General features: G+C 42.1%; 1 protein-coding gene across 29 annotated transcripts in view; it reads left to right on the forward strand.

Annotated features, from left to right (window-relative positions):
* TTN (titin) overlaps positions 1–24,308 on the forward strand; it is a 302,099-nt gene that overhangs the window by 22,147 nt on the left and 255,644 nt on the right. For 26 of the 29 annotated variants that reach the window (XM_063933349.1, XM_063933371.1, XM_063933359.1 and 23 more), the window contains exons 7-14: positions 8,918–9,134; positions 9,308–9,451; positions 10,078–10,212; positions 11,503–11,802; positions 11,891–12,016; positions 15,256–15,522; positions 15,781–15,846; positions 16,681–16,939. In XM_063933349.1, the coding sequence (XP_063789419.1) occupies positions 8,918–9,134; positions 9,308–9,451; positions 10,078–10,212; positions 11,503–11,802; positions 11,891–12,016; positions 15,256–15,522; positions 15,781–15,846; positions 16,681–16,939 (1,514 nt within the window). The remainder of the gene's footprint in view (positions 1–8,917; positions 9,135–9,307; positions 9,452–10,077; positions 10,213–11,502; positions 11,803–11,890; positions 12,017–15,255; positions 15,523–15,780; positions 15,847–16,680; positions 16,940–24,308) is intronic. The other 3 variants (XM_063933358.1, XM_063933363.1, XM_063933365.1) reach the window with 3 other exon arrangements.

The raw sequence follows: 24,308 nt of genomic DNA on the forward strand, positions 1-24,308 counted from the left end.
AAGGTGTAACTGTGGGCAGTTATCTGTAACCTTGTTGCAGAAAACTAGAAGATCTTAGACATCCAATCATCAATAAATGGGAATTGCAAATGTAAAATGCGTGGCTCGCTAATATATTTTGCTGCTAGCCATTGGTGTGTCAAAATTTGAGCACTTGGTAGTGGTGTGACTACAGTTTTCTTTATTAGCATTTGAAGTCTCTTGTAAGAGGGCCAGCACAAACTCTGGGGGAGCTATTTACTGAATTGTAACTTTGCAAACTGCACATTTTCTGACGATCTTATCCACAATTAGGGAACCATTAGATTTACCATAGACCAAACCATAAGAATATGTTTTGAACTGCAGAATTTTTGAATGTGCCAGATAAAAAGGCATTTTTTAGATCTGATTCTAATAGATGAGATTGCTTAAATCGAAAGGAAGAAAGGAAGAAAGAAAGATAGAAAGAAAGAAAGAAAGAAAGAAAGAAGGAAAGAAAGAAAGAAAGAAAGAAAGAAAGAAAGAAAGAAAGAAAGAAAGAAAGAAAGAAAGAAAGAAAGAAAGAAAGAAAGAAAGAGCGTGAGAGCAAGATGTTTCGTTAATGTACTTCACCTATTTACCTGCGGAATGTGCCAGAAAAAAAGGCATTTTTTAGATCTGATTTTAATAGATGAGATTGCTTAAATCACATGGAGAAAGGAAGAAAGAAAGAAAGAAAGAAAGAAAGAAAGAAAGAAAGAAAGAAAGAAAGAAAAAAAGAAAGAAAGAAAGAAAGAAAGAAAGAAAGAAAGAAAGAACATGTATCATTAATGTACTTCACCTATTTAGAGTACTTGCAGGAATGTCCACCAGTATTTTATCTTCTAGGGGGGTCCTAAAAAGTTTGGGGTCTCCACACCTAGAGAGGACAGGCCTAATGACATCTATCCCTAGGTCCCGATAGAGAATGTTGGTATAAAAACTAGAGATGAGCGCCTGAAATTTTTCGGGTTTTGTGTTTTGGTTTTGGGTTCGGTTCCGCGGCCGTGTTTTGGGTTCGAACGCGTTTTGGCAAAACCTCACCGAATTTTTTTTGTCGTATTCGGGTGTGTTTTGGATTCGGGTGTTTTTTTCCAAAAACACTAAAAAACAGCTTAAATCATAGAATTTGGGGGTCATTTTGATCCCAAAGTATTATTAACCTCAAAAACCATAATTTACACTCATTTTCAGTCTATTCTGAATACCTCACACCTCACAATATTATTTTTAGTCCTAAAATTTGCACCGAGGTCGCTGTGTGAGTAAGATAAGCGACCCTAGTGGCCGACACAAACACCGGGCCCATCTAGGAGTGGCACTGCAGTGTCACGCAGGATGTCCCTTCCAAAAAACCCTCCCCAAACAGCACATGACGCAAAGAAAAAAAGAGGCGCAATGAGGTAGCTGTGTGAGTAAGATTAGCGACCCTAGTGGCCGACACAAACACCGGGCCCATCTAGGAGTGGCACTGCAGTGTCACGCAGGATGGCCCTTCCAAAAAACCCTCCCCAAACAGCACATGACGCAAAGAAAAAAAGAGGCGCAATGAGGTAGCTGTGTGAGTAAGATTAGCGACCCTAGTGGCCGACACAAACACCGGGCCCATCTAGGAGTGGCACTGCAGTGTCACGCAGGATGGCCCTTCCAAAAAACCCTCCCCAAACAGCACATGACGCAAAGAAAAAAAGAGGCGCAATGAGGTAGCTGACTGTGTGAGTAAGATTAGCGACCCTAGTGGCCGACACAAACACCGGGCCCATCTAGGAGTGGCACTGCAGTGTCACGCAGGATGTCCCTTCCAAAAAACCCTCCCCAAACAGCACATGACGCAAAGAAAAAAAGAGGCGCAATGAGGTAGCTGTGTGAGTAAGATTAGCGACCCTAGTGGCCGACACAAACACCGGGCACATCTAGGAGTGGCACTGCAGTGTCACGCAGGATGTCCCTTCCAAAAAACCCTCCCCAAACAGCACATGACGCAAAGAAAAAAAGAGGCTTTTTACTGATATTTGGTGTTTTGGATTTGACATGCTCTGTACTATGACATTGGGCATCGGCCTTGGCAGACGACGTTGCTGGCATTTCATCGTCTCGGCCATGACTAGTGGCAGCAGCTTCAGCACGAGGTGGAAGTGGATCTTGATCTTTCCCTAATTTTGGAACCTCAACATTTTTGTTCTCCATATTTTAATAGGCACAACTAAAAGGCACCTCAGGTAAACAATGGAGATGGATGGATTGGATACTAGTATACAATTATGGACGGGCTGCCGAGTGCCGACACAGAGGTAGCCACAGCCGTGAACTACCGCACTGTACTGTGTCTGCTGCTAATATATAGACTGGTTGATAAAGAGATAGTATACTCGTAACTAGTATGTATGTATAAAGAAAGAAAAAAAAACCACGGTTAGGTGGTATATACAATTATGGACGGGCTGCCGAGTGCCGACACAGAGGTAGCCACAGCCGTGAACTACCGCACTGTACTGTGTCTGCTGCTAATATATAGACTGGTTGATAAAGAGATAGTATACTCGTAACTAGTATGTATGTATAAAGAAAGAAAAAAAAACCACGGTTAGGTGGTATATACAATTATGGACGGGCTGACGAGTGCCGACACAGAGGTAGCCACAGCCGTGAACTACCGCACTGTACTGTGTCTGCTGCTAATATATAGACTGGTTGATAAAGAGATAGTATACTCGTAACTAGTATGTATGTATAAAGAAAGAAAAAAAAACCACGGTTAGGTGGTATATACAATTATGGACGGGCTGCCGAGTGCCGACACAGAGGTAGCCACAGCCGTGAACTACCGCACTGTACTGTGTCTGCTGCTAATATATAGACTGGTTGATAAAGAGATAGTATACTCGTAACTAGTATGTATGTATAAAGAAAGAAAAAAAAACCACGGTTAGGTGGTATATACAATTATGGACGGGCTGCCGAGTGCCGACACAGAGGTAGCCACAGCCGTGAACTACCGCACTGTACTGTGTCTGCTGCTAATATATAGACTGGTTGATAAAGAGATAGTATACTCGTAACTAGTATGTATGTATAAAGAAAGAAAAAAAAACCACGGTTAGGTCACTGGTATATACAATTATGGACGGGCTGCCGAGTGCCGACACAGAGGTAGCCACAGCCGTGAACTACCGCACTGTACTGTGTCTGCTGCTAATATAGACTGGTTGATAAAGAGATAGTATACTACTAATATTATATACTGGTGGTCAGGTCACTGGTCACTAGTCACACTGGCAGTGGCACTCCTGCAGGAAAAGTGTGCACTGTTTAATTTTAATATAATATTATGTACTCCTGGCTCCTGCTATAACCTATAACTGGCACTGCAGTAGTGCTCCCCAGTCTCCCCCACAATTATAAGCTGTGTGAGCTGAGCAGTCAGACAGATATATAATATATATAGATGATGCAGCACACTGGCCTGAGCCTGAGCAGTGCACACAGATATGGTATGTGACTGACTGAGTCACTGTGTGTATCGCTTTTTTCAGGCAGAGAACGGATATATTAAATAAACTGCACTGTGTGTCTGGTGGTCACTCACTATATAATATATTATGTACTCCTGGCTCCTGCTATAACCTATAACTGGCACTGCAGTAGTGCTCCCCAGTCTCCCCCACAATTATAAGCTGTGTGAGCTGAGCAGTCAGACAGATATATATAATATTATATATAGATAATAGATGATGCAGCACACTGGCCTGAGCCTGAGCAGTGCACACAGATATGGTATGTGACTGAGTCACTGTGTATCGCTTTTTTCAGGCAGAGAACGGATTATATTATGTACTCCTGGCTCCTGCTATAACCTATAACTGGCACTGCAGTAGTGCTCCCCAGTCTCCCCCACAATTATAAGCTGTGTGAGCTGAGCAGTCAAACAGATATATATAATATTATATATAGATAATAGATGATGCAGCACACTGGCCTGAGCCTGAGCAGTGCACACAGATATGGTATGTGACTGAGTCACTGTGTGCTGTGTATCGCTTTTTTCAGGCAGAGAACGGATTATAAATAAAAGTGGTGGTCACTGGTCACTATCAGCAAAACTCTGCACTGTACACTATACTCCTAATGCTCCCCAAAATTAGTAAATCAAGTGTCTCTCTAATCTATTCTAATTCTAAACGGAGAGGACGCCAGCCACGTCCTCTCCCTATCAATCTCAATGCACGTGTGAAAATGGCGGCGACGCGCGGCTCCTTATATAGAATCCGAGTCTCGCGATAGAATCCGAGCCTCGCGAGAATCCGACAGCGTCATGATGACGTTCGGGCGCGCTCGGGTTAACCGAGCAAGGCGGGAAGATCCGAGTCGCTCGGACCCGTGAAAAAAAACATGAAGTTCTGGCGGGTTCGGATTCAGAGAAACCGAACCCGCTCATCTCTAATAAAAACTGGATATTTTCCATTCAGTATTAGCATGCAGTTAGTCCAATCTGCAAACTATGCACCATTTAGGGGATTTATAACTGCCACATACCCTATTTCTATTTTCATTAACTACCCCGCGGTTTGGGGATAATAATCGCTGGCAATGTGCGGCAGATTATGAAGTGCCAAAAAGGTGCTGTTCCATAAATTTCCCCAATTATTTTTTACCTCCCTTCCTATCATTCCAGCAACTAAATACTGTAACTTATAGCAGGAAACTAAAATGCTTCTCATATAGTGAATTAAAACAACACATACATTTCTCATAATCCTGTCATATGGGTTTATGCAATCTGCACTTTCCAGCTGTTGTGGAACAACAATTCCCAGCAAACCTTGTCAGCCAGCCAGGTGCTTCACACAATACCCATCCTCTACTCCCTTCACTGGCTGCCTGTACGATGGCGAATCATCTTCAAGATTGGCTTACTGAGTTTCAAAGCATTACATGACCAAGGCCCAAGGTACCTCAAACAGCTTCTGACCCCATACTGCCCCACTCGATTACTGCGATCTGTAGATGAAGGACTTTTAGCAGTACCTAGAATCTCCCGTAATTCATCAGGGGGTCGAGCTTTTAGTCATGCGGCTCCGACTCTATGGAACTCACTTCCCCGCACAGTGCGAGAGGCCCCAACTATAGAATCCTTCAAAAGTAGACTCAAGACTTTTCTGTTTACTCAAGCATTCCCATAATTGTCCCTTTTAGTATCTTCATGCTTCTGTATTTTATGAAAATGTACTTCATTATTTCCTGTACTATATTATGCTATGTATCTGTTAAGCGCCTTGAGTCCTATGGGAGAAAGAGCGCTATATAAATAAAATTATTATTATTATTATTATAATACTACTACAGTACTTCTTCTACTATTACTAAATATAATAATAATAATAATAATAACAATAGAGCCACAAATTAGCCGACTAAAGCAACGTGTCAAAGTGATGATGTCATGAATGCAAATCAGAAAATGTAGCTGCTTTGTGTATAAATATATTTGTTGATTAGTTTTATAGTAAATTTATACAGTAAGTGACTAGTTATTTTGCATTCATTTAAGTATTACACTAATGCCATCTCCTGGTTGTTTTCTAGAATGCAGCATTTTCATCAGTGCATGTATAGGTTATTTCAGTAATAAATGTATACTTTTAACTGCTGCCCAACAGGCTATATAATTTAATGTCTATCTCTCAGTGTGAATAGAAATGTCTTTTCATATATGCTTTTATGCAGAGACACTGAAAATAATGTATAGTAGTTTTTTGTAGTATGCTGTATTCCTCTTACTTCACACCACTCACAATATTTGTGCAAGGTCATCTTAACAGCATTGTAGGCCTGTACAAAGCAAAGCACTGGGGCCCCTGCCCACCCATTCACAGGAATATTGTTTATTATAAAATCGTAACTTTCCCCTCTTACCCCTCCTGCTGTCCCCCACTGTTACTCCACATGCTTAGATATAGTGAATGGCTGTTAACACTCTGATTGGTGGATAGCCCCTGCCTTCCACCAATCATCATGCTGACAGCAATTTACTGTATGGCTGTTCCGCCACTCTGATGGATGTAATTCACAATCAGAGCGGCTGGCAAGCATTCTCTACCTGCCTACCATCCATAAAGCTTGAGATTCACCAACCTGGGGTGCCCAGTTTGCCCCTGTTCAAAGGCCTCTAGACTCATGGGGCCTTATGCAGTTAACCTAGTGAGCCCATACAATTAGATGTCCCTGAATGTTCCATTGTTTATATTCATAATACATACACACTCCAATGTGCATTTCAGACATTGTTTGGCTTTGGAATTGGAAACCCCCTTCAATTTGTACGTAAAAAAGGAATAATCATTATTAGTAAGAAAATATTGCTCTGCATTGAAAAAAAATAAAGATAAAAAACACAGCAGACCATTGTTTTCTAGACCAGTGGTTCTCAAACTTGGTCCTCAGAACCCCACACGGTTCATGTTTTCCATGTCACCCAGCAGGTGCACTGTGTAGCAATAACTGTCACATTTGAAAAATCTACAGGTGACCTGCAAAACATGAACCGTGTGGGGTCCTGAGGACCGAGTTTGAGAACCTGTGTTCTAGATAAATACTTTTTGGGCATTTCTAGGCTAATATACTTACTGTCATTGTATAGCTGGGGGCAGGGCCACAATGATGCAATTCAGCGTGGATTGGCGCCTGTAATAGATTCCTGCTAGATGTGCACATGCCAGGGCATGATATAAGAGAAAAGAGAAACTACTAGAATGTGTCTTTCATTAATAAAATAAGTACATGCAGACGTGTTGGTGTCCCCTGTTTTGAAAAGATAACAGTATGTTAATGCAACAGTCTGCTATATGTAATAAAGATAAGGTTCTTTCAGCAGTTATAAACAGTAGTAGTACAAACCAAAGTGAATGTATTGACAGTAACAAGAGAAAACTAAGCACTTGTTACAATGTTACGGTAGCGTCTAGTTTCCCTTAGTTGAGAGGACCTTTCCCATAAGTCACTGGGTCCATGTCACAAAGTATTTGGAATAGTAACCTGTGGCGAGTTAAGTGGAGCGAGACATTGTACCTGAAACGTAGCGAGCCCGCGAGGGTCCAATGCAGCATAGCTACAACAAAATAATGTACAACAAATGGAGACTGGAGAAAACAAATACATGTTGTAAGGGCAGAAGACCATTTCCTCCCTCACTTGATGTCACATCCAGGTCCTTTCCACAAGGAGCAAATGCAAATAGACACATCCACAATGTTACAGCTGCTATCACAAGGTCTGTATGGGTGTGCACTCTGTCCAGGGGAACAGATGGAAACAAGTGCATAGCACAAAGGTTCCAACTTCCTACTAATGCGGAGCTAGGACCTGCAAATGAATCTGCATTTAAAACAAAACAAAACATAGGGCCTACTTCAGCTTCAATTGCAGATTTGCTAAAATAGCAAAACTGCAACTGCTTACGATCGCATGATGGGGGCCACCCAGCACAGGGAAAGGTCACCCAGCATGCTAATTACCGATCGCAAATGTGTGACATCATGCGGCCACTCGTAAAACAGTATGGATACACCTGTGTTTTCCGGACCACTCTCCCCTAACGCTGCTTTGCCGCTTACCCGCTGCTGTCAACCAAATTGCAATTGCATCCTTTTGGGATGCGATCGTAATCCTGAAAGTCCATGCACGCTGCAAATGCACAGGTGGCCAAAAAGTGGACTTTAACAGACATGCATGCTCGCTTCGGACAAGCGCAGGTGTCTGAAAACTGGATTTTAGCAGACTTGCAACTCCTACTGATTCAGGGCCATAATCCTTAATCAGTTGCTAAAGGAGTTAAGGCATCCATTTTGTATTTAGCAAACAGCAGTACATTTTACGCTGTTTGTGACAGTACCGCTTACACCATCTACAGCATAGATGGTGTTAGCAGTGCAGTCCCCATTGGGATCAAGCAAAAGCTTTCCCAGTTTCAATTAAGTCTTCCAGACTATGCTTATTAGCGCCATGTGGAAATGCAATGATGGCCGTCATGCAAGCACATTAACCAGCGACCCGTTGCTTTCAGTTATACCCTTGTCACACTGCTGCAAAAACCTGGGTTATTGCCAGTTTAACTCCGCTTGCAACTTGGATGCAAAAGGGTTGGACTGGGTTCAGTGACCTGGGAATCCAACCCGGGTTGGTCTGGGAAAGACCCGAGTTACAGGGCAGTGTGAGTGTGTAACCCCCAGGTCATCTGACCTGGGTACTGTTTAAACCCTATGGAAGGCTCAGTGACGCTAGGAGACAGTCATCTCCAAGCGTTGACAGAGGTGACGCACCAGCAATATCCCGTGTCCAGCTTATTGTATGAACGTGTTTCAAGCTGTTGTGACACGGCTTGAAACCCATGTTCAGTGACCCGGGCTGTGGTGTTGAAGCGGTATTAGGCTGGAGGACATAGGAGAAGGAGGGAGACCATGGGACCTTACTGGAGTGGTAGATTGTGTTAAATACTGGCAACATTTTTTATAGGATTACTGTGATACTAATCTAATGATGTCTCCAGTATTAAGTAACATTCTTAAATGGGGCCCTGAGTGTGGTGTCTCCATCTGGATCCGTGAGCAGGGCACACACTAACACAGATGATGCATGCTTGCAAAAGTGGTTGTAAAATACAGCAGCACACAGATCCGCAATAGCGAGTAAGATTAGGCAGGACTCCTCTGTATGTATCAAAGGTACTTTAATAGCTGATTGCTTGGCATATTAATACATATGCCCCTAAGATTTTCTTGCGTTGATAAATCGTACCTAAACAAAGTTAGTTGATTATAGCCTTTAGGTAACATGTTCCTATACTGTAAATGTTCTCCTCCATCTATGTATAAACTCATGTCTTTTGGTGAGTTAAACAGCAATACATTCATATAACCATTAGGTCAGTCTCTCCGGCTGGAAGAGGACTGTCTAGCTCTCCGATCAGATCAGTGAAGTCTCCTTCCCCTGCAAGAGGTACCCCGACACTGGCTGGTGCTGAGGTTCCGCCCCCATGGAAGCAGGAGGTATTTGTGTCTTCTACAGCTTCACAGATAAAGACTGAGCAAAGGTGGGAAGAGAAGACGCAGGTGACAACTACCAGAATGGAAGCCAAAGAGGTAATGACATAAGTCTACGTTGCCACTAAAATAATGATTAATGTAGAGAATTTAAGGTAAAACAATAATAAATGATTGCTCAGAAATATACATTCTTATTTGCATCGTTGACTTGAACATAAGTTTTGTTCCATTTTACTTGTGAAACATGTATTTTAATGTGGCTGATACAGGTGCACGGGACAGGGAAAACAGCAGCTGTTGCCACAGTAGTTGCTGCTGTTGACCTGGCCAGAGTGAGAGAACCTACTCCGACTGAAGTGTCTGCTAAAAGGACAACAGTGTCTGCAGTGCAAATACAGCCTGTCCATGAACAGGTAGAAAATGAAGCCAAGCTGTTATAGCATTTAATGCAGAACGCAGCTAAACCAGGGGCAGGCTGGCACCCTTTAGACTGGGAGGTATTTACCACAGGCCCCTACATCAGGCTTTAGTAACCTTTCTACCACCTCGTATATGGAGCTGGACATCTCTGGGTCACATGATGTAGTGAATGATGTCAAGTGACGTGTCATCGCTTGGGAAGATAAGCTGTCAATAGATTTATCTGCTTCCAGATATGGGACCTTTGTTTAGGACCCGGATTGACAGCTCATTTTTCTAATTAAGCTACTTTTTCAACAATTTAGTTCTCCCTTTCCTTTTGTGGAGAAATTTTTCTTGATGTTGCAAATCCCTAAAAATCCCCCTAAAGAACTTAGGTATAGTCACGTCCCAGTCCAGCTTGTCCCTGTTTCACCGGCAAAAACATAACTAGAGCTTGCTACATACGCTTCACTGACTTTCATCATTGCGTCATCATCTTCACCAATTTAACATGCGTATCCATGCTCAGTTCCATCTCACCCATTCATCCATTGATTTATATTTTTCTGCTCGCCATCTTCAGCAGTATTTTTCCTTTTTCTTAATACAAGCCAAACTTTTCTTTTGTAAATATCAGGTAAGGAAAGAAGCTGAGAAAACTTCTATAAGCGCTGTAGTTGTGTCCAGCGAAAAAAGCAGACAAGAGACAGTCACAAGGACGGTAGAAGGTGTTGCAACCAAGCGTGAACAAATACACGCAGTCCAAGAACAGGTGAATTCAACTGCTGGATATGCGCAAGTAACACGTAACCCCTGTCTCCTATTGACAGAACTGCAAAGGATAATACATACGGTTTTATTTTAATGATTTACTTTTTGAAAGATCTAGTCATATTGTAAGGAATGTTTACTAACTAAAATCTTGTGACCAGTGCCACTGGCGTTACCAACGTCCCTGTGGGGTATTTGTTTGTAAAGGAATCTCCAAATTCCGGCACAGAATTAAATCAGGTAAACAGCCTCTGGCATTGGCCACAACTGTATGTATGGATTTAGGTTTTGACCATTTGAAACAATCTGTGATCTTATGCAAGCAACCTTTTATTTTGGAGTATCAAGCGGCTAAATGGGTGTGTTAATGTGTACGTTTGATGGCCGCACAGATGACTTATGATTCAGAGAAAGTATTGGCTGTGGCTACAGTTCTGGCCGCAGTGCAGCAAGCGCGGAGCCGGACTCTTCTCGAAGAAGACATGCTAGCCATATCTGATGGGCCAGCAGAGATGGAGGAGGTAACATCAGTGTGGTCACATCCGGCGCACCGTTATCATCCTCCCCACCGGACACTTCATTCTCTAGTCTCCACTTCTCACTCCACTCTTTATGATTTGCCCTTTGCGATCTTGCACCTGCAAACCACCCGCATGCTATTACTGTTTGGCCATATAACAACAGGGAGCTGGCCTTGTTTTATATGAGCTGTTATCTTTCGTGATGTATTTGTGTATCTGTGTTTTAAATGTATACATGTTTTCAGATTATTATAGAAAAATCCTATTTTAGTTTGAAGAACAAAGTGGAATGTTTAATGAAGTTCCAAGAATACTCAAAAATAAGCCACAAGTGGCGTTGTCATACCACCAATTTAATAAGTGCTTTAAATTACATTTTAGATACTTTCTATACTGTACCTTTTGTTTTGCAGCATATAAAAGAAGCACATTTCCAAAACCTTGTAGGGGAGATCTAGGTGTCAAAAGCAGGGGGCATGGCGACGCAATTTGCCTCATCATGGCCCCGCTTCAGTGGTGTTTTGCCATAAATAATTTCATCACTCTGGTAGGAGTGAGGCCATGATGACTCAGTTGTCGGCAAATTGCATCATCAATGCCCCGTCCCCTCTGCAGTGCAAGTGGACTGAGTCATACCTTCCAGCAATGCGATAGTGAATGTGCTGTATTTATACCGTTGATTGTTTCCATGTTTCTTGCAAGTGTTTTGTACCTTCTCTTCATCTTTTCCCCGTGGAGGTTTGTATGAACTCTGTCAATGTTGTCTTTAGATTGGAGCTGGGAAGAAAGCGGGAGCTGTGGCTACAGTTGTTGCCGCAGTTGATCTTGCCCGTGTTAGACAACCTGAATACACCGAAGAAGGTTATGCAGAAGAAATAGCTCAGCAATATGAATACAGAGAGCATGTTTCTGCTAGAAAAACCATTGATTTCTCACCTGAGCGACAAGTTGTCACTAAACCCATACAAGTTACCGAAGTCCATGTCCCAACAGTACCAAAAATTCTCCCTGTCCAACACGTTCCATCACCTATTGTTCCATCACCGGTTGTTCCATCACCTGTCCCACAGGTTAGGCCCAGACATTTTTATTCTGATAATATTACGTTTTATATTGTATGTGATCCAAACATCAACAAAACTTTATTGATTAATGTAGATTAAAAGAATTCCAGAACCTCCAACCGTACCAGTTGTCCAATTGGAGCCAACTCTCCCCCACACACCAATTCCTCATTTTACTGTTGCTAAGGTTACAGTACCTAAATCTGAGCATGTACATGAGGTAAGACCTGAGTGACGTATATCAGGCAACGTATATTGCCACAACTGACGATACTACATTCCACTACATTATTGGTTTTGTGGCTTCACTAAACCATTGTCATTATGTTGTCACAAATATTGGCACAAATATCCATTTAATATATACGCACAGGAAACCGTTGAATCAAATGCAATGTAAATTGCTTATATTCCAATTAGATTAATTGATACATTTATTAATTTGCTTTGCGCTAACAAATGGATATTTGTAACTTTATGCCTGACATACACAATAAACTGGAACTAAATATAAATTAATTAAAACATCTTCGGGCCAAATGCAAGTGGCAATTTTTGTTTATTTCTTTTATATCTAAACCAACCTGGTTTTGCTTTTTTTAAAAATGCCGTTTTAAACCTTGCGGCTAGAATGCTGAAATCTTGGCACTTGCCGCAACTCGCAGCCTATTACATTTGGCCCTTCGTCTTTTATATTACTATAACAAAATGGAAATATATACTTATCTTCTTTAACGTTGCAGTTGTTTTACTGCATACTAAAAAGTCTGATCATTAACATATTTTGTATTTTAATATATACTTTTATTTCAGCTGCAATATTCCTTTAATATATAAGAAAACAGCCTTTACATTATTATTTTTTCCCTTTTCTGTAAATAACAACTCCCTCGGCTGATTGTCTTTACTTTGTTTTCTGGTGTTTCAACTTGTCCTGTCTGTTCTGTGTGCGGCAAATCTTCAGTGCTTCCCTCCCTGTGCTCAATTTAAAGGTGCTCTTTCATTTTCCTCAGCTGCGTTTAATGGACAATTTAGGTTTATTCAGCCTGGAAAAATAAATACTCTTTGAAGATATTCCTTTCGTGTTTGACAGAAAACTTTACAATGCATATACTGTCTGTTAGGAGAACCCATAATTCTGACAATAATCTTATATTCTGTAGTACTTTTCCATTATATTGTATAATGCTGACTAACTTAGTAGTCATAGGCTCAAGTAGCATTTTTGGCGGGTGAAGTTCCTCTGATGGCCTTTCCATTTGGTGGCAGTGTTGCATACTAATATTATATTACAATATTTATGAAGAGCTTTTGATCTGAAACAAAGAGGGTCATTCCGAGTGGTTCGCTTGTTGCCGATTTTCGCTATAATGCGATTAGTCGCTTACTGCGCATGCGCAAGGTTCGCAGAGCGCATGCGCTTAGTTATTTTACACAAAAGTTAGGTATTTTACTCATGGCATAACAAAGCTTTTTCATCGCTGTGCTGATCGTAGTGTGATTGACAGGAAGTGGGTGTTTCTGGTCGGAAACTGGCCGTTTTATGGGAGTGTGCGGAAAAACGCAGGCTTAGCGTGTGCAATGCTGCTAAAAGCAGCTAGCGAGCGAACAACTCAGAATCACCCCCAAAATCTCTTCATATACAGCAATAGTATATATCACAATATGGGAAGGCAGTGTGAGGCTCTACACACAGAGGATGTGTACACACGGTGAGATCCTTGCTATGTCCGATTTTCACTTGCGATTTCCCTTGAACTCCCCGGAGCCCAGATAGCACAGATTTTGACTAACTTTTCTTGAGATATGGACTATGTGTGCTTATGATTTTGGCTTATGTGAGATTTTGGATTATGTGAGATGTCATTGACATGTGAGATGAACTAGATAGTACACCGATCTAACAAGGATTGACTTGCCTGCACAGTCTGTCTTTTCTTGTGATGCCGACCTGGCAGGGCCGCGCATCGGGCTCGAATCGGGATCGCAAGGTGACTTTTACCTTGCGATCTGCACTAACTTTTCTTGCGATTTTGACTATATAGTCAAAATCGAAAGAAAATATCTCACCATGTGTACACACCCTAACAATGCCATTTGGAGTCTAGGGGCCGGATGTAATGAAGTTACATCCAGCCTCCATTTCATAGCCATCATCAGAAATTGAATTTCCCACCTTATGGCAGGATGTAATGAAGTCCGAGTTGGCTGGAGGTGAGTGTTCCCGGACAAACTCTGATGTTTTTTTAACGCAGCAATCATGTACAAGACAAAGCAATGCCTTGTAAATGATTGGCACTTTAAAAAAAAATTCCAAGTCCGGCCTGGAACACGCACCTTTGGCCAACTCGGACTTCATTACATCCCGCCATAAGGGGGGAAATTCAATTTCTGATGATGGCTATGAAATGGGTGGAGACACATAGGAGCCCATTTATCAACAAACGATAAAACTCATTGTGAATGGTAAAACTCATTGCGTATGATAAATGGTGCTCCATCCAATCAGCTTCCAACTGTCATTTTTCAAACACATGACCGTTAGGAGCTGAACACATGACAGCTAGGAGCTGATTGGCTGGAGCACCATCTATCATACACAACAAGTTTTATCATTCACAGTGAGTTTTATCACTCATTCATAAATGAGCCTCTTAGAGATCAAAATCTTCATAGAGGTGCTCTGGAATATTACCCACATCAATAATAGATGGTATATGTGCAGACAGATATTGAGGTGGTGTCCAGTAACAAGTCACTGGAAATTTAATTGAATTGACGCTGATAACAATGTTATGCTTCGAGGGGACAGCTGCTCATTGAAGCAAATGCCCTGGTGCAATGATAATATATTCCAATATGTTCAGAATAAGGCGGCGAGTTAGATTTTTAAATTGCAATGGGACCATTGGGTTTATTGATATATAGGCAACTTAAAAATAGGTATACCCAGTTGAATAGGAAAAGTACTACAGTAAAGTAAGTCGTTAATTTACTGGGAAAAGTCTCCAGGTACATATGATTATGAGGGGGGTATTGATCAAAGCATGGAGAGCGATAATAAAGAGAGATAAAGTACTAACCAAGCAGCTCCTGTCATTTTTCAAACACAGCCTGTAAAGTGAGAGTTAAATGCTGATTGTTTATTGCTTTCCACTTTATCCCTCTCCAAGCTTTTATAAACACCCCCCTAAATATATTTAGTTGCTTCTTGGCTTACATGCCGTTTTGAAGCCCATCACATATGCATAAGTGTAGCATAATTGTACATATTTGAAAAGAAACCAAAATATAACACTAAACCAAAGTACGAAAGGAATAAACCCATATGAATGATTGACTGACAAGGATTTTTTGTCCAACGTGAAACAAAATGTAGGGGGGGGGAAAGCAGGGCGCATCTTTAAAATGTACCGAAACGTGAACGTATCGTAACAGATTTCCTCTTGGGTGGCTCAGGTGTCCATTGCAGGATCTGCTATAGCGAGCCTGGAAAAAGAGTTAACCACGGCGACTTCGCAGAAGATTACCAAGCCAGTGAGGGCTCCACATTTAAAGCCAGCTGAACCTCAAGCGCCGCCCGAAAAAGTCATCTCCCAACCCTTTCCTTTGGTAGAGACGACTGATGCTTATAAAAGCCGCTTTGATGTTGAAACGAAAAGGGACATAAGTGTGAGCATTTCAGGCGGTTTAGCGCGTGAAGAAAGAGTTCAGTATCGCTATGAGGTTGGTTCTCCAGAAACTCATTGCTCTTCTTTGGTTCTTATCATAGTGAAAAAGCTATAACAAACTAGTCTTTCTCCCTGCTCATCAACAATATCTCCTTACTCTTCACTGCTCCTTACTGACAGGAGTATTAATAGTGCTTTTCTACGCTTCTAACATGACCATAAGCAGAAGAAATTCTTTACCCCAGTTCTCGAATGATGGTTATTTTTAGAAACTGGTCCTATAGAAAAGCTTACACTATTCCATATGTTTCAGGCTGAAGAGGCAGCCCGGGTGCCTGGACCAGCAGAAGCTCCCATGTCTCCACCAACTATAGTTACTGTAAGTACAGCTTCAGAATGATGCCTAGAGCTTCACTTGGATCTCATCCAATATTTATCTTATATCTTAATCCCGAATTGTGGAAATAGTAGAGGTAGTGGCTCCTTAATTATTCCTAGAGGTAGATGACTGACTGTTATACAATAGTGTGTATATATATATATATATATATATAAGAAGGTTTCAGTTTGCAGGAGGCAGTAAAAAAAAAAGTTTCAAAGCAAACCTAACTTATTATATTCAAGCTGGGCAAGTAGTTACAGCAGAATATTAATAGATTTATCAATGTATTATCATGTAGCATAACATTATGCAATTATATGACCCCGAGTGGCTGCTATTATTACTTAGCATCGGGGACAGCCAGAAACAGAGATTCCTTGATGCGGCCTTGCGGCTCAATCATATCTTTACAAATATATGCAAACTGAGATCTCTGTATTTCTGTTGTCATGTACTATTCAAATCTCATTGCTGATCTTTTTCAGTGTGATGGGGAAATACTGTATTTTTCCTTCTTTTCTTGTCTAGAATAAACATATATATTGGTAGAATAACCCTTCCCTTTCATGCACCTGTGAAGGAATATTTAATTGATTAAGCAGCCACCATTTTATACAGTATTACTGTAGCAGAATATTAAACAGAATTTAAATGAAAACTTTAATGCATCGAAACATTTAACATATTGTTTTCTCATAGGCAAAAGTCTGACGCAGGTGGTGATAAATATGGAAATTAATTGGATGTTTTAAATGTCCATGTGCTTAATTATTACTTGCATGATATATGCTATTCTATATTATACTATATATATATATTTTTTGCAAACAGGGCTTGAAAGATGTAACAGTCCTCGAAGGCGAGTCTGTTACCTTGGAGTGTAACATTTCTGGTTACCCTTCACCAACTGTGGTGTGGTACCGTGAGGATTACCGAATTGAAAATTCAATTGATTTCCAAATCACCTTTGAAGAAGAGATTTCCCGACTCGTAATTCGTGAGGCATTTGCTGAAGACAGCGGACGATTTACGTGCACAGCTGCCAACGAGGCTGGCACAATTAGCACATCATGCTATCTCCTTGTACAAGGTAAGGCTACGCTCCCTGTCTAAGTTTATTCTGGATGATGGATCAAAATAGCAAAAGTGCGGAATGTTGAGAAGGGCTGCATTTTACGAGCTGTCTATAAATACAGAAGACAACTGGACAGTGACAGTCATACCATGTGTTTGGAATATATAATTATGCTTAGGCGTCTTTGCTGAAACTATTTTAATACAAAAACTAACAATGAATAGCATGTTGAATCGGGTGTGGTTCATCAGGTCAACATGAGTTAGATTGACAAACATTGGGTCGACCACGTTTGGTTGACATCAATTAGGTCAACATGATTACTAGGTTGACGCAGTTATTAGGTCGACATGTGTTAGGTCGACATGGAAAAAGGCCGACATGAGGTTTTTTAAACTTTTTTTGTGTAATTTTATTCAAAAAGTGACGGGGAACCCCAATTAGTGCACCGTGTCACCTCGCATGGCTCGCTTCACTAGCCATGCTTGGGGCAGGTTACCGTTCCCAATTGTAGTCCACGTGGATCGTTAAGTATGAAAAAGGTCAAAAAAATTTAAAAATTGTGAAAAACTCATGTCGACCCAATGTATGTCGACCTAACTCATTTCGACCTAATGACCGCCATCCGTTGAATCAAGCTAAGAAAAGGCAATTTGTAACATTCAGAATAATAACTGTAAAAGTTTGTGTTAAAGAATGGGATATACCGGTATTTGCTTGTTTTCTATATCTTTTCCAATTACTTCTTGAGCTACATGCACATATATATTTGCAATTGTTAGCATGGTCAGGATTTAATGAAGTCCGAGTTTGCCAGCAGTGCAGGATGCCAGCGAAATTGGACATTTCTTTTAAAGAGGCAAACATTTACTAGGCATGCTATAAATTGGAGGGTTCTGCGCACTGAGTGTCTTTATTCTATAGCTAGCCGGGGTGTGCTGCTCGTTCTGATGGGTGTTCCAACCCACCTATATGTGAATGGAGAAGCTTAGTGGATATACCACAATAGAACTGCACTCAACCCCTAAGGTGTGTGTGTTTAGCTAACGAACGCACATCAGATGTAATAAAGGATAATGTATGAACAGACCCAAATTTGAGTTTGCACTTGGATATACTGTAGAAATCACAAAAATAACAATATGATGCAAATTAATTGTTGTGAGCCACTGTATTTATTGTATACTGGCCAATCTAAAGGTGTGCGGTTAATGCCCAGGGTGGGCGATATTGTCTCTTATAAAGTTCATGCAGGTGGGCGATATTGTCTCTTATAAAGTTCATGCAGGTTATAATACAGACTGCGGCGTCCCACACATCTGCTGTTGAAAAGTCTTTAGGAAAAAATAATAATAATTACAAATGCTGGTGTTGGTAAAAAATCTTTAAAACCTTCACGATGCCCTGAGTTTACGGTGGTGGCATAAGTGGGGTAAAAAAGGGTGTCTCCGGACTGGTTTCCTCTCTCTGCCCCTGCTGCCCGTGGTGCGTCCTTGTTCAGACGCCCCCCGGGTGCAGGTCGGTCAGAGAGGTGGACCTGTCTAGTGGCGGGGAAAGGATTCAGATGCCGCTTTGCAGAGCGGCTAGCTGCACCTCTCCCACCGCTTACAGAGAACTCACCTGTCGCCCGCTCCAGCCGCACGCCGCGCTCCGTCACCGGCTTCCTCCGCTGTCTGGTATCCTAGCAGCGCTGCTGGCTTCCGGGTTGGTCCGGTCACGTGACCGGGTCTTTTCGACGTGGGAAAGAGTCTTCCTGATGAAGTCTTTGAATCTGTAGTGGTTCTTTCTTTGTAGTTCCACCAACGCGTTTCAACCTTTCGGTCTTCCTCTGGGAGTGCTTGAAGTGTCTAGATTGACATGATTTATATGTTTCTGAGGGGGCCATACCAGTTCTGATTGGATGAAGGATTGTATCACTGATTGGGCCTCTGACCTGTCTATCAAACTAGACCTGTTCTGTTTTGTATGTTTCTGAGTGGGCCATACCAGTTCTGATTGGATGAAGGATTGTATCACTGATTGAGCCTCTGACCTGTCTATCAAACCAGACCTGTTCTGATTTGTATGTTTCTGAGTGGTCTGGTTTGATAGACAGGTCAGAGGCTCAATTAGTGATACAATCCTTCATCCAATCAGAACTGGTATGGCCCACTCAGAAACATACAAATCAGAACAGGTCTAGTTTGATAGACAGGTCAGAGGCCCAATCATTGATACAATCCTTCATCCAATCAGAACTGGTATGGCCCCCTCAGAAACATATAAATCATGTGAATCTAGACACTTCAAGCACTCCCAGAGGAAGACCGAAAGGTTGAAACGCGTTGGAGGAACTACAAAGAAAGAACCACTACAGATTCAAAGACTTCATCAGGAAGACTCTTTCCCACATCGAAAAGACCCGGTCACGTGACCGGACCAACCCGGAAGCCAGCAGAGCTGCTAGGATACCAGACAGCGGAGGAAGCCGGTGACGGAGCGCGGCGTGCGGCTGGAGCGGGCGACAGGTGAGTTCTCTGTAAGCGGTGGGAGAGGTGCAGCTAGCTGCTCTGCAGAGCGGCATCTGAATCCTTTCCCCGCCGCTAGACAGGTCCACCTCTCTGACCGACCTGCACCCGGGGGGCGTCTGAACAAGGACGCACCATGGGCAGCAGGGGCAGAGAGAGGAAACCAGTCCGGAGACACCCTTTTTTACCCCACTTATGCCACCACCGTAAGCTCAGCGCATCGTGAAGGTTTTAAAGATTTTTCACCAACACCAGCATTTGTTATTATTATTATTTTTTCCTAAAGACTTTTCAACAGCAGATGTGTGGGACGGCGCAGTCTGTATTATAACCTGCATGAACATTATAAGAGACAATATTGCCCACCTGCATGGACTTTATAAGAGACAATATCGCCCATCCTGGGCATTAACCGCACACCTTTAGATTGGCCAGTATACAATAAATACAGTGGCTCACAACAATTAATTTGCATCATATTGTTATTTTTGTGATTTCTATATCCAAGGGCAAACTCAAATTTGGGTCTGTTCATACATTATCCTTTATTACATCTGATGTGCATTCGTTAGCTAAACACACACACCTTAGGGGTTGAGTGCAGTTCTATTGTGGTATATCCACTAAGCTTCTCCATTTACTAGGCATGGTTTAGCCTTGTAAACGATTGCCCCTTTAAAAAAAAGGAGTTTGACCGGCATCCCGCATGGACGCCAAATTCGGACTTCATTACATCCCTCCCCAGGGCTTTTATAGAAACAGCTTGTTTGTTCGCTATATTCTTTTTTAAACGAGGGACAAGTCACTTGTTTAATTTCATATTTTGGGTTATGTTTAATAAAGAGATATCTATTCTGTTGTATTGAAGATAATGTAACGTGTTTCATTTGGCTATATTTATTTAGTTAATTTTGTATAATCATACTGCAATACTCATAATATTAATACTGTAGCTTGTTTTGTTGCATTCATTCTTATATGATTTGTGTCCAGTAGATGCTAGCAATTGTAACCTGGTCTTTGTGAAATATTGTGTGACATTTTAATCAAAGATGTAGAACTAGGGAGTAGATTTATCAAAGCTTGGAATGAGATATAGTGGAGAGAGATAGTACCAGCCAAACAGCTTATAAAATAACAGAAGCTGATTGGCTAGTACTTTATCTGTTTCCAAGCTATGATAAATCTCCTCCTGTGTCTGGCACTATGTGTTTTTGTCAAGTATGTCTTTACCATTATTTGGCTACAGTATACATATGTACAAGTGTATCATGTTTACGTGGAACTATGAGCCTAATTCAGACCTGATCGCAGCAGCAAAATCTTTCTCTAATTGGCAAAACCATGGGGGTCATTCCGAGTTGATCGCTCGCTAGCTAGTTTTAGCAGCCGTGCAAACGCTATGCCACAGCCCACTGGGGAGTGTATTTTAGCAGTGCTGTAACTAGACATTTTAGCGCTGTGTGCAATAAACAGCATCAGCGCCCCCCCCATATACAAATAAGGGCCAGTGCGCTCTTCAGGTGTGTCAAAAATATAGGGGCGTGGCTTCATGGGGAAGGGGTGTGGCCACAGAGCTCCCTTTTACACATTACTGCAGGCATAGCTCCCTTTTACACAACACGGCAGGCAGAGTCCCCCTTTTTTTTTTACACATTATGGCAGGCAGTCCCCCTTTTTTACACATTATAGCAGGCAGTCCCCCTTTTTTACATATTATGGCTGGCAGTCCCCATTTCTTGCACATCATGGCAGACAGTCCCCATTTTTTACACATTATGGCAGGCAATCCCTATTTTTTACACATTATGGCAGGCAGTCCCCATTTTTTACACATCATGGCAGGCAGTCTCCTTTTTTACACATCATGGCAGACAGTCCCTCTTTTTTAAACATCATGGCAGACAGTCCCCCTTTTTTTGACACATTATGACAGGCAGTCCGCCTTTTTTGACACATTATGGCAGGCAGTCCCCCTTTTTTGACACATTATGGCAGGCAGTCCCCCTTTTTTAGACATGGCAGGCAGCCCCCCTTTTTTACATATCATGGAAGGCAGTCCCCCTTTATTTTTATTTTTTTACACATTGTGGCAGGCAGGTCCCCCCTTTATGGGAGGGAGAGAGAGAGAGAAAGAGAGAGAGTTATACTCACCCTCACCTGCGATCCGGCATCAACGGCAGAGGAGGCAGAGACCCGGTAGCTGGCCGCTGCAGCATGATCCTGAGTCCTCTGCAGAGGCGGCAGCGGGAGGCAGACATCAGTGGGACCCAAAGACCAAAGAGTGTGGCAGTGTGGTGGGGGAATGCGGCTCTCAGAGTTGGCTCCGGCAGCTGGCAGAGGGCAGACGGCAGCACTGAACAAGTGAACAGTGACTGCGGCCCGTGCGGGGTGGGGGTATGTGCTGCCGTTGGGGCGCCTTCAGAGCATGTGCGCTGTGGGCAAGGCACCATCGGCACACACCTAGTTACGGCACTGTATTTTAGCTTAGCAGAAGTGCGAACGCTTGTGCAGCCGAGCTCTGCAAAAACAGTTTGTGCAGTTTCAGAGTAGCTCTGAACCTTGTCAGCACTTGCGATCACTTCAACCTATTCTTGTCCGGATTTGACGTCATACACCCGCCCAGCGAACGCCCAGCCACGCCTGTGTTTTTTCAGACACGCCTGCATTTTTGCAAACACTCTCTGAAAACGGTCAGTTGACACCCAGAAACGCCCCCTTCCTGTCAATCTTCTTGCGGACGTCAGTGCGAAGAAAAACTTCGCTCGAACCTGAGCACAACCACAAAGGGCTTTGTACCCGTACGTCGCGCGTGCGCATTGCGGGGCATATGCATGCGCATAAATCCCATTTTTTCACCTGATCGCTGCACTGCGAAAATCGTCAGTGAGCAATCAACTCGGAATGACCCCCCATGTGCACTGCAGGTGGTGCAGATATAACGTGCAGAGAGAGTGAGATTTGGATGGGTTATATTGTTTCTGTGCAGGGTAAATACTGGCTGCTTTATTTTTACATACCCCACCCATATCTCTGCATGTGTTATATCTGCCCCACCTGCACTGCACATGGTTTTGCCCATTAGAGAAAACTGTTGCTTCTGTGATCAGGTCTAAATTAGGACCTGTGTCTATTTCTATAAGATGGGAAGAGTATTTAATATACTTGGTGTGTGTATTACTGTAAAATCTACTTAGTGTATAATAGTTGTCTTATGTTGTGTAACTGGCACTGTAGAACATGTAATTACTGCATACGTATCTTTTACATTTTTTTCTATGCTGCATTTGTGTGCGTAATAGTGCGTAGAGTAGTAAATACAGAGTAAAATCCAGCGCACTTGCACATGTTTTGCACCTGTGGAAGGCGGTTACTCCGAAACTGTTGTGCATTGTGTTTATCTCAGCTACGCCTCATGTTGCCAAATCTGAATAAATATGGCTAAGTGTGAAAACTGCAAGTACATTGTCTTTGCTACTGTTTGATGGATTCAAAGCATGGGCCTTAGGCAACTTTCTGGGTTCTATTTCCATACCCACTCCATTTGTCTTAAAACCTCAAGACTTAGTAGGTTAGAGTACTCTGGGCCTTTGAATGTCCACTGGGCCCTAGGTGGGAGCCTATGTTATTTAGTTAATAATCTAACTATGCCTGGAGAGTACAGCAGTGAGGCGACTTGGGTATTTGATGTTATCAGTGAGTGCTGAGTGGCATATTGTTGCACAGGCACCAATGTACTATGCCACACAGTAGTTGTGCTGTCTTTGGTAATATTGGATAGCAATACGTTGATGGTGCAATGATCTAAAGTATTACATTTGTTCAAAGGTAGTTTTGTAAAGATAGTGCAATCGGCTTGTACCGTAGATCAGTTTTATACCGTCTACATACTCAGAGCATGCATGGGAGCAAAATCCACCTTTAAGCTACCCACCGAGGGTTGTTGATGTGTCTTACACAGATAACTGCCAATACGTACCACAGTGGCTGTTGCTGGTAATATGTTCTCCTAATTGTACATATAGGCCCAAATGTATTAAGCCTTAAAAAGTAATAGAGTGGAGAGTGATAAAGAGTGATAAAGTACAGTACCAGCCAATCAGCTTCCTAACTGTCATTTTTCAAACACATCCCGTAACTTGGCAGTTAGGAAGCTGATTGGCTGGGGTTTTTTTTTATCACTCTTTGTCACTCTCCCCTTTATCACCTTTTAAGACTTAAGACATTTGGGTCATAATTCTTAATGTGTGTTTCATCACATCATTATATAAGTGCAAACAATATGAAAAGGACAAATCTACTTATGGTATATTTGTGTGAGAATGAAGCCTTTTAGTTCTATTGATCTTCATGACAAACGTGGTGGGTTAGGCTGTAGGTAGGCTAGAGCAGGCCATCAGAGCTGTGAGTAAACCTCAGTGAAGATAGATGGCCTAAAGGTGGTGTTCTTCTGGGAGAGTGAAACTCTTCTCCTGCTATATTAGATGAATGAGGGTTTAATAGGAGGTTACTCTGTGTAAGAGTTTTCCCGCAGTGTGGAGAAATTGAGATACATAGTAGGTATTTATCAAAGTATGGAGAGACATAAAGTGGAGAGAAATAAAGCACTAACCAATCAGCTTCTAACTCTCATGTTACAGGCTGTGCTTGAAAAATGACAGGTAGGAAGTTAGGAACTGATTGGTTAGTGCTTTATTTATCTGCAGATTATTTATCTCCAAGCTTTGATAAATACCCCTCATATTGGGGCAGATGTATTAACCTGGAGAAGGCATAAGGAAGTGATAAACCAGTGATATGAGCAAGGTGATAAAGGCACCAGCCAATCAGATCCTAACTGTTAATTTACATATTGGAGCTGATTGGCTGGTGCCTTT

This window comes from Pseudophryne corroboree, chromosome 7 (genome assembly GCF_028390025.1).
Source record: "Pseudophryne corroboree isolate aPseCor3 chromosome 7, aPseCor3.hap2, whole genome shotgun sequence".
In the NCBI taxonomy this organism is placed as follows: Eukaryota; Metazoa; Chordata; class Amphibia; order Anura; family Myobatrachidae; genus Pseudophryne; species Pseudophryne corroboree.